Here is an 11,327-nt window from a genome sequence, read left to right as displayed (position 1 = left end):
AGCAATGTACTGCTGCCTGTAAGTGATTCGAGTACAGTGAAAGTATATTGCATTTACTCAAGGTACAATGTTTGCGTAGGAACAGACGACCTTGTTTTTTTTATCATTTCCAGAAACCTTGTTCCATGCTATCATTGTGAAGTTGGAGGCTTGTGGTGGAAATTGCATAATTTCCTCTGCCGGACTGGTAGTAGCTTTCAAGGCAAAGTGCTCAAGTTCCTTTTTAAGTGATAAAACTATACATTGTCCATTTCTAATGCTGAGAAAGTTATCGTGTTAAAAAATGTGGAAGCTTTTCATTTTTCGCAACAAAAAATCTGCAAGAGTGGTGAGTTTAGTGAATGTGTGTTTGTCTGTCGAACAGCTTTCTTATTACAGTACAATTGGTAAAAGTGTTTGTAAAACTGGCAACCTTATGGACTAAAGAAATAATGGGACAGGCCCTGTGGTATTATTACTGTTATTTTTAATTTATGAGAGACTGATTTTTTTCTTTCCTTTTCTTTCATATACTCCTCAGAAACAAGAGCTAGCATGGAATGAGAACTTTTGTGTAAATGATCAATTTGAGAAGGTAAGATGCCTTTTTAGTGCCATTTCAGTGTCATTATTAAATATCTGGAGTAGGTGCAGCAGACAGTTGTTTCTGTGCAATGAGGTCCAAACCATTGCTAGATACCTTTAATAGTTTAAACACAAACTAGGAACTAGGGACAATGCTGCAGAATTTTTTGCCTTTCCATAGTATATGGGATTTAAGATATCAATTTGATAGTCTCCAAATAGAGTGTGAATAAAACTTGTCTTGAATTGTACTGCAAATCCTGCTGCCAGCCAAAGGCTGCAGTATGTTTTCTGAAATTGCAACAATGAGCTGTCGTTGTCAGACCTAGTCGCAACATGGTGGTACAATGATCTTATGTCGAGGCTCATTTCACTTCTCTGAAAACTCAAAAGAGTTTCTGGTTTTTGAAGATATTTTATGCAATCGAAAAGGAGAAATTATAGTTTACTCTGTGTTTGTAGAAGGTGAGGTTTCAGTGTACTCAGTATATATTTTATGTTGGCCCTACATACATAAACGCCCAGCCTTGTTTAACTAATCAACCAGAATTGCTGTAGCTGACTGATCTGAATTATCTGTCAAATATACTTATATGTGCCATTCAGTTTGTCATTTCATTTGATGTTGACTTGTTATGGGTGACTTTAACCCTGCTCACCTGGTGGAAACCGGGTGAGCGGGCAGCTAAAATCGCCCCGCCGAGGTCCCGCTGCCTTCCCGTAGGCTCCAAGCTTAACCTGCTCTTCTGAGCAGGCGAGTGAGACACCGACCGAAAGCTGGTGGGGTCCTTCTTTAAATATGCATATTGGGTGCTGATGACATTATTGGAGCCTGACTCCTATTTTAACCAGAGGCCTACCCACCAGGCCAAATAGTGGGAAGAAGAACCAGGGCTAGGATAGGCCCAAAAGGTGGTTTTCCTTTTAATTACTTTACTAGTGGAGCCAGGATGAGCAGGAATACTCTGCCAGGTCCAACAAGGAAAGTTTAGGTCTCTCCTGCCCCGGGTTTTCCATCGTCTAGCCCCCGCGTCGACCTCCTGAACCCTCTCCCAACCACTTACCTGAGTACTGGGGACCATTCCTTCGGTCCCCGGTGGCACCTCCTGCCAGCAGACAATCTGCTTTCACCTGTTAGCCAGCTGCCACTTCTCACCGGTTTCGGGCGGGATGGCCTATGTGGATGAGGCCCGGGAGTTAAAATCTCCTGGATGTCATGCTGCCGAGGTCGGGACAGTTTGCACTTGGAGTGGGGAGAAAGTGGGGGCAGGTTTGGGTTATTTCTTCAAACTCCTTAAACTAAATACAGCTCTTTTGGGGAAATGGTGGGAAAGAACAAGCAGAGAAAGGGACAGAGTTTCTATATTCAGTGCAGACACTTTGGACCGTGAAGGTGAGTGAGTATTTAATGTAGCTGCAGGGTGGAGAAACAATGGCCCCAATATTGATGGGGAGGCGGGGAGGGAGCGGGGGCACATGTCAGTGACTGAGAAACCCGGAAATACCAGGAAGGTGGAGGTCCTGCCGAATTTAACAGCAGGACTTCAATAGAATTTTTAAATTCTGTTTTCCTCTCAATCTGGCTGGCTGCCAGGTTGCAACCTGCTGTAGAAAGCCCCAGTCGGGGACCGCTGGGGTCAGTCCCCGGCAATTGAGAAAGGGGTCTTGGGTCGGGGGCTCGGACAGCGGCAGCGAGGAGGGCGAGAGAAATCGCAGGAGGGAGAAATCGCGGGGGTGGGGGGAGAGATCCCGTGGGGGTCGGCCGATCGCGGGGTAGGAGAGATCGTGGCAGAAGGTCTGCTTGAGGGTCCGGAGGAAGCACTCTTGCTCCTCCTGGCCCACAAGCAGTGCTGGAAAAGCACTTACCTGCTGGAACTGACAGCTCCCGCCTCCCTTCATCTGCCGGGTTTCCTGAGCGCTGGGAAACCCAGCCCGCAGCCGTTACATTCAAACGGCTGCCAAAATCTGAGGAACAGAGCCTCATTTAAATATTAAAAATACTGACCCACCTCTCGAGAGCAGGTTAATCGGCTGTCCCCCACGGGTAAGCTGGAAGTAGGCAAGTTCATGGCGGGCTGGGGTCGGGTTTCACATTTTTAACAATTTAACCTCCCTCGACTCTCTTCGCCATCGTGGGTGGGAGGAGGGGGGTTTAAAATTCCCTCCAGTGTAAATGTGACTGTTTAAAGGACAGAGGGAAGTCAAGGAAATGCAAATCTGTGCTGGCTTCATAAAGGAATAGGATCAAAAGGATTACAGATGGTTCAACACAGACGTGTTATTATATATTGGTCCAAGTCAAATCACCTAATGCCATGTTTATTAGAACCCACAAAACTTATATTTTGTTTGAAAGCTTTCTCATGTGGTTAAGATGTTGCTACAACTTTAAACACACCACCACCACCAGCCAGTTTCACTTTAGGTTCCAGGCCACCTGCACCACTCCACCCAAACGCAACAGTTACAGACAAGATTATGGGCACGGAGCAATATTGTTTGTGTGTGTGTGTGTGTGTGTGTGTGTACGTGTGTGTGTGGTATATGTGATGTGTGTGTGTGTGTGCGGCATATGTCTGTGTGTGGTGTGTATGTAGTGTGTGTGTGAGTGACTGAAAGTCTTATGCTAAGATTTAGCTAATGTTAACAGCCTTGTCTTTCACACAAAAGGTGATGCACGGTGTGTGTGTGTGTGTGCGGGGGGGAGATAAAACTAGGAGACTCGCAAAACCCATTATGTCCTTTTCTTAAATATTGAGTAACATCGAGTCTAAGCACAGAAACAGGCCATTTGGCCCAACAGGTCTGTGCCGGCATTTATACTCCATACGAGCCTCCTCCCTTCCTACTTCACCTATTCCTGATGTGGAGATGCCGATGATGGACTGGGGTTGACAATTGTAAACAATTTTACAACACCAAGTTATAGTCCAGCAATTTTATTTGAAATTCACAAGCTTTCGGAGGCTTCCTCCTTCCTCAGGTGAATGTGGAAACACATGTAAAACTGTTTACAATCACCTAATCCTGTCAGCGTACCCTTCTATTCCTTTCCCCTTCAAGTGCTTCTCCAGATCCCCTTAAATGCATCTATGCTATTTACCTCAACTACTCCTTGTGGTAACGGGTTCCACATTCTTGTGCCTCTTTGGGTAAAGAAGTTTCTCCTGAAATCCCTATTTGATTTACTAGTGACGATCTTATATTGATGACCTCTAGCTTTGGATTCCCCCACAAGTGGAAACAACTGGATACAGAAACCTTGGGTAAGGGCCAAGGCCCATAATGCAGGACACCTCTAAGGTTGAAAAGATTGGAGAGAAGATGCATTTATCATGGTAAATCAAGAAATAGTGGTTTGGTGACATAATGTTTAGATTTTAAAAGTTTGTGGGGGTTAAATTCGTGCTGCTTCCTGTTTTACATGGTTACTGTGTGCAGCCAGCCTACTTGTGCTGTTGAGAGGCTGCCCACCACCAGGGGGCCCAGATATTGCGAGTAACTAACACCACTTAAAGGCAGCCTGCACCTCTTAAAGGGAAGGTGCATTGTGGCTGCAGGAAGTGGTGGAAGTCACTGGTGAAGTGAATGTGTGCTGCAATATAGTGAAGCATGGTGATGATGGGAACTCTGGAATTTTTAATGGGCAACAACTTGGCTGCCCAAGGTTTGTGGGACTCTTATATTTTCAAGATATATGATACGGGTTTGTACAGAGATCAGAAATCGCACATGTAAAACACAGATGCAGGTTTCGTCCTTTTTGTTTACTAACTGTTGAGTTCCTTCAAAACATTGAATAAAGGTTGCTCAGCCCCCATCACCCACCTACCAACAAAGTCTTTCAATCAGTACTCAACTCTTCCAATCAGATGCTTCATCTCACCCAACATTATCAATGTTGCAAGCCGCACAACCACAGCTCACAGATCACACACAATGGCAGCTATTCAACCGTGATAGCCACATCACCCAAACATCTTGCAGGACACTCACCGACACACTTCCCACTTTCTTGCAGGAGAAGGTGATGCATAACAGGAGGTAGCAAGTGACAGTGACTCCATGGAATATGAGCCTGCTGTCCTCTCTCAGGATGATAATATTCCTGTCCCACCCCTACCACTCTGCCAGTGCCCTTGCTGTCGCCTGTCAGCTGGCCAGCCCACTCCCTGTAGAGTATTGAAAGTTTATTATAGGAACATAGGAACATGAGTAGACCACTTAGCCCCTCGAGCCCATTCCACAATTCAATGAGATCATGGCTGATCTGTGACCTAACTCCATATACCTACCGTAGCCCCATATCCCTTTATACCTTTGGTTAACAAAAATCAATCAATCTCAGATTTAAAATTAACAATTGAGCTAACATCAACTATTGCTTGCGGAAGAGAGTTCCAAACTTCTATCCCCCTTTGCGTGTAGAAGTGTTTCCTAACTTCACTCCTGACTGGCTCTAATTTTTAGGCTATGTCCCTAGTCCTAGTATTCAATATAGGAGACCTCCAAAAACAGGTACAAATGCATCAGCAGCCAGAAGCAATAATCCAGAAACTAACCTGTAACTCCTGCATGATCCCTTTAAATAGTGCTGGTGGGGGGTCCTCGATGCTGTTTAAGACCTGTTAGCTGTGAGAGATTAAGACAGTGCGTTGGCCGGAGCGTGGAGTTCCAAAATCGCATCTGTCCCTTTAAATCAGCGTTGCGCACTGACCTACGGCATAATCTCCCCACTTTACATGCTGTGGGCGTTCCGCAAACCTCTTTACCAATAGGGCGCCCTGCGCACTTCATGCCGGTAGTGTCTCGGACGCCATTTTGGGCCCTTAGGAGTCAGCGTAGTGTCTACACAACGGGAGCTACGCGGCCCAATTTAGCCCCCTGTATGTTTTAAATATACACAATTCCTTAGGCTTTGGCATGGTAACAATCAATGGTTCATATCGAAGCTACAGTGAACAAAGTTTGGACTGAACTTTCCCCCAGAAATAGCAAGGCTCCACTTCCATTGTTTTTTTTCATTCGTTCATGGGATGTGGGCGTCGCTGGCGAGGCCAGCATTTATTGCCCATCCCTAATTGCCCTTGAGAAGGTGGTGGTGAGCCACATTCTTGAACTGCTGCAGTCCGTGTGGTGAAGGTTCTCCCACAGTGCTGTTAGGAAGGGAGTTCCAGGATTTTGACCCAGCGACGATGAAGGAACGGCGATATATTTCCAAGTCGGGATGGTGTGTGACTTGGAGGGAAACGTGCAGGTGGTGTTGTTCCCATGTGCCCGCTGCCCTTGTCCTTCTAGGTGGTAGAGGTCGCGGGTTTGGGAGATGCTGTCGAAGAAGCCTTGGCAAGTTGCTGCAGTGCATCCTGTGGATGGTACACACTGCAGCCACGGTGCGCCGGTGGTGAAGGGAGTGAATGTTTTGGGTGTTGGATGGGGTGCCAATCAAGCAGTCTGCTTTGTCCTGGATGGTGTCGAGCTTCTTGAGTGTTGTTGGAGCTGCAGTAATCCAGGCAAATGGAGAGTATTCCATCACACTCCTGACTTGTGCCTTGTAGATGGTGGAAAGGCTTTGGGGAGTCAGGAGGTGAGTCACTCACCACAGAATACCCAGCCTCTGACCTGCTCTTGTAGCCACAGTATTTATATGGCTGGTCCAGTTAAGTTTCTGGTCAATGGTGACCCCCAGGATGCTGATGGTGGGGGATTCAGTGATGGTAATGCCGTTGAATGTCAAGGGGAGGTGGTTAGACTCTTTCTTGTTGGAGATGGTCATTGCCTGGCACTTGTCTGGCGCGAATGTTACTTGCCACTAATGAGCCCAAGCCTGGATGTTGTCCAGGTCTTGCTGCATGCGGGCTCGGACTGCTTCATTGTGATGTGGTACTAGATGTGAGCAGTTCGGAAATACAGCTAGAACGTTCTAGCCCTAATTCTCCATCACACACTGCTGTCTGGCAAGCAGTGCCCTGCAATTGCTGCTTTATAGAATGAGCAAACCTAATGAAAAGTTTAAAAAATAGCAAAGAGGTAGAAGAGTTCAGCCTGGGACTGTCAAACTTCTATGAACAGTGGTTAATTTACTATAGGCCTGATTTTAACTTGGGGCGTGCGGGGACTGTGGCAAGTTGTAAGCCATCTGACTCTTCGCAGTGTAAAGCCCGGGAGATTTTAACTCCTGGGCCACATTTAAATGATGGAACTCGGACTCCCACCCAAACCCAGTGGGATTTGCTACCTGGCTGGCGGGCGGAAGTGGGATTGCGGGAGGCAGGTCACCACCGAAGATTCGAGGGAATGGTCCCTGGCATAGGGTAAGTGGTTGGTGTGGGGTTCCTGAGGCGATCGGGGTTGGGGGAGCAGGAAGGAAGCCCGGGGCAGGGGAGGCCTGAGGTTTCCTTGTGGGGCCTGGAAGAGCACTCTTGGCCCACAAAGAAACCGAAATAAAATTGAAAGTAATTACTTTTGTTGGCATCTTCTGTCCCTGCTCCTGCTTGTCATTAAACTTCACTGGCACTGGGTGTCACTGCTGCAATCAACAGTTAAGATCACTTTGGTGTCTGAATGACATCATCAGGCCCCGATATTTAAATATTAAATGAGGCCCTTGCCTGCCTGCACGAAACCTGGCAGAGTTGGTGGTGGGGGCCAAAGACAAAGGCTTCGGTCTTCCCAATGTTTAATTGGAGGAAATTGTGGCTCATCTGGAATTGGATGTTGGACAACCGGTCTGACAGCACAGAGGCAGTGGAGGGGATGAGAGAAGTGGTGAAGAGATCAAGCTGGGTGTCATCAGCGTACATGCGGAACCTGACTCCATGTTTTCGGATGATGTTACCAAGGAGCAGCATACAGAAGCCGTAAGTAGGCCCCACAATGCCATGGCCAAACAGCGATCGATCCAAGAGAGTGCTCGGGCGCATACCCAGCAGCAAACAGGAACTGCTGTGCTGAAATTGATGAGCAAGAGGACCACGCAAAATTGGTCCCGGCGTGCCATGAGGCATCGTTACACAGAAAATGAAGTTTGACCGGCGGGGACTCCGACACCGGGGGGAAAAGAGCAGGAGGGACCGAGCAGTGGCCGGCAACTAACTGCAGTTTTAATGTGGAGTCAGAAAGAGCCAATCTATTTGTTGGCAGTTTCCAGTGGTCCCTTTAAGGACTGTTGGCTTGGCTGCTCTGCACCTGAGAGAAGTGACTGCAGCATATACAGTGCAAGCTGCACTCAGGCACCAAGCAATTTTGGATAGGGGCCTAAAATAGGTGTTGGGCCCCCGATTCGCATAGGCAATAGGCCTAACACCTGTTTCGGGCGGTGATCCTGGACGATTAACTAATGACAAGGAATAAGCATGTGCACGCCATATTGGACCCTTCAGTGTCCGTTTTTTGTCTGGAAAATGGTTGCTGGGCAATCCAATTTCTAGGCCAGTGTTTGCAGAGGATAAGATTCAACAAAGAGACTGTGACTGTGGTGTGCTGCATGCTGTAATGTGGCCTGCGGCCAAACGTCAGCACTGAGCTCGTTGTGGAGGTCAGTTAGCACCCAATTTTACTGTCTCAGACTCATTCCAAGCTGCCACAAAGGGCATCGACTAATCTTCAGTGCACAGAAGTATGAAGTAGATGCTTGATGCATTGTTTGCGAGAGCCAGCAATGTTATCACTTTACCCATGGACAACCTGCAACAGCACTACAGGGCACTGCATTTTTCAAACGGTAGAATTCCCCAAAGCCCAGGATATCTTTGATGGAGCCCATGTAGCATATTGGCCCCTGCAAATAATAACTGGTCATTTATGTACACCACTCATTCCACCAATGTGTAGCTCATCAGTAACCGTCTGCATGGGCTTCCCAGGCAGCAATCAGGATGGCTTTATGATAGACAATCCATTGTGCCACCATCATTTGATCTGCAAAGATAGGACAAAGTTTGGCTTCTACCCACAACCCAGGATCACTTGATGCTGGTGTGGTTGCTAAAAGTGTAAAAATGTTCTGTTATCCGTATTGACATCCCTTACCTAGATGAGCATAAAATACTAAAATATTGGCCCAGATTTTGCAGGAGTGGGGCATCTTGTGGTGTGCTCCGTTAGTCAGACTTTTTCCCTCACCCTCCAGCTCGAAAAATTTTTGCCCTGTAAATTGCTGGAAATTTGAGCTTATAACGAAGGCAATGGGGCATCTGGGACCTGGCAGCATCAACAGTCTATATTCTTAACCAGTGAGATTTAAGGATTGAGACAGAAACAAGATGAACGTCGGGGAAGGAAATAGGGTGAATTAGAGTCAATCAGCTTCAGAAAGAGAAATAAAAAGAGGGAAAGAAAGATTGGATTAAGAGAGAGAAAAAAAGAGACAGGAAAAGTAAGAAAAAAAAATTAAAAATTGAAAATTAGAAATTTTTCAAATCTCTAAGAAGAATTTACTATATGCAGGAATGAGGCTCAACAGTTTATATTGTTCCATTCTGGGCCGGAGAGGCTGGTTGGCATTTGCATTTCCAATTATCATGTTGTGAAAAGGGTACTAACGCTGTTAAGTAGAAGCCCTAACTTTTTGCGGTGAGTTTAATTCAGCAAATGCAGCGAGTTCTTAAAGATAACGGGGATAAGTACGAGCTGCCGTTTTCACGAGGCTAATGGCGGATCAGCACAAATCGTCCAGCAACTTGTGGCGTTTTGCAATTCACGGGGTGTCTCTTCCTTGCCACAAGTTGTTGGACGATTTACACGTTAATAACGGCGAGCGCCATTGAACTTGCTGTTATTTTGGCAGCAAAATCTGGGCCATTGAAATAATAGGGCCCATTCAGCAATCTCGGCTAAAAAATCACTAGGACTGCCATGCATGGCCCAAATTGTGCATTGGCAGAATGGTGAGCTGTCACGCTAGATGCTGGGAGGTCAGCTCATGAACATCATTAACATGCACTGCTTGTGCAAGGCGTGAAGTGGAGGGGACATGACCTGCTCGAAGTGCTTAAGCGCTGCAGTTTAAAATTAAATGGATGCAGTCATTTAAAAGGTTAGTGGCCACATATGGCCATAATGTTGGAGCTCTTTTCAAGGCTCAAAAATTATTTTGAAAAGTTTTCAGCCCTTGTAAAAGCTGCAATGGGGCAAAAGATAATGGGTGTGAGCAAAAAGGACAGAAAACTCAAACAGAGGTGATGGCCCCAACCTTCTGTTTTATGGCTGACAATGCGGATGTGATATTATATGAGGTGGATGCCAGAAGGATTGTCCCGTTTGGAACTCCAAGGCACTCTCCCCAGAGGACTGTAGTGCCTAATTTCCATAGGAGGTGGTAGCCAGAATCACTGCTGTCCACAGTACCTGGGAACAGAGGTGGCAGAAGATGGCACACTTTTAAAGAATCTGGCAAGGTAAGACTGCCCAGTAATACCACATACAAGGTGGATGTTCCAGATTCCATGCCACAGAATGTTACTGTCAACCTGTTCCACATTTCCTGTTCACCTGTGCCAAGCCATTATATAACTTTATAGCCTAGGATAAATTTAAAATAAATGATTTAAAATAAATGGGTTAATGTTGGTATCAGAATAATGGTGATTAAAAAATCTAGGCTTATATCTCGTGCGCACCTATACTTCAGCATAGGTGAAGCCTTGCTCCATGGACTTCAGGTTGTTCCCCACTCCCTCCCCATACATTGGGAAATGCACTAGTGTGATGACATTGATGACCTATGCCATGCTGTTCAGTGGGAAATGACCAATGGATCGACCACCTGTTTGACTCAAGTGTGAGCAGCGCATTGGATATTATAGTGCAAAGCTTAAAAGGAACTTGGACATAGGAACATAGGAACAGGAGTAGGCCATTCAGCCCGTCGTGCCTGCTCCGCCATTTGATAAGATCATGGCTGATCTGTGATCTAACTCCATATACCTGCCTTTGGCCCATATCCCTTAATACCTTTGGTTGCCAAAAAGCTATCTATCTCACATTTAAATTTAGCAATTCAGCTAATATCAATTGCCGTTTGCAGAAGAGAGTTCTAAACTTCTACCACCCTTTGTGTGAAGAAATGTTTTCTAATCTCGCTCCTGAAAGGTCTGGCTCTAATTTTTAGACTGTGCCCCCTACTCCAAGAATCCCCAACCAGCGGAAATAGTTTCTCTCTATCCACCCTATCTGTTCCCCTTAATATCTTATAAACTTCGATCAGATCACCCCTTAACCTTCTAAACTCGAGAGAATACAACACCAATTTGTGTAATCTCTCCTCATAACTTAACCCTTGAAGTCGGGGTATCATTCTAGTAAACCTACGCTGCACTCCCTCCAAGGCCAATATGTTTTTCCGAAGGTGCAGTGCCCAGAACTGCTCACAGTACTCCAGGTGCGGTCTAACCAGGGTTTTGTATAGCTGCGGCATAACTTCTGCCCCCTTGTACTCTAGTGCTCTAGATATAAAGGCCAGCATTCCATTAGCCTTATTGATTATTTTCTGCACCTGTTCATGACACTTCAATGATCTATGTACCTGAACCCCTAAGTCCATTTGGACATCCACTCTTTTTAACTTTTTACCATTTAGAAAGTACCCTGTTCTATCCTTTTTTGATCCAAAGTGGATGACCTCACATTTGTCTACATTGAATTCCATTTACCACAGTTTTGCCCATTCACCAAATGTATCAATATCGCTTTGTAATTTTATGTTTTCATCTACACTGCTGACAATGCCGCCAACCTTTGTGTCATCGGCAAACTTAAAAACGAGA

At 45.9% G+C, this 11,327-nt stretch overlaps 1 protein-coding gene across 1 annotated transcript in view; it reads left to right on the top strand.

Moving 5' to 3' along the window:
* The first annotated feature begins 244 nt into the window (after positions 1-244).
* Positions 245-11,327, top strand: part of rps6ka2 (ribosomal protein S6 kinase, polypeptide 2) — a 594,161-nt gene continuing 583,078 nt past the window's right edge. The window contains exons 1-2 of the mRNA XM_067989092.1: positions 245-328; positions 521-574. Coding sequence (XP_067845193.1) covers positions 284-328; positions 521-574 — 99 coding nt within the window. The 5' untranslated portion in view covers positions 245-283. The remainder of the gene's footprint in view (positions 329-520; positions 575-11,327) is intronic.

The sequence above is a fragment of the Heptranchias perlo genome, chromosome 8, assembly GCF_035084215.1.
Source record: "Heptranchias perlo isolate sHepPer1 chromosome 8, sHepPer1.hap1, whole genome shotgun sequence".
NCBI lineage: Eukaryota > Metazoa > Chordata > Chondrichthyes > Hexanchiformes > Hexanchidae > Heptranchias > Heptranchias perlo.
The sequence above is the reverse complement of the archived record's forward strand: the minus strand, read 5'-3'. Positions and strand labels throughout refer to the sequence as shown.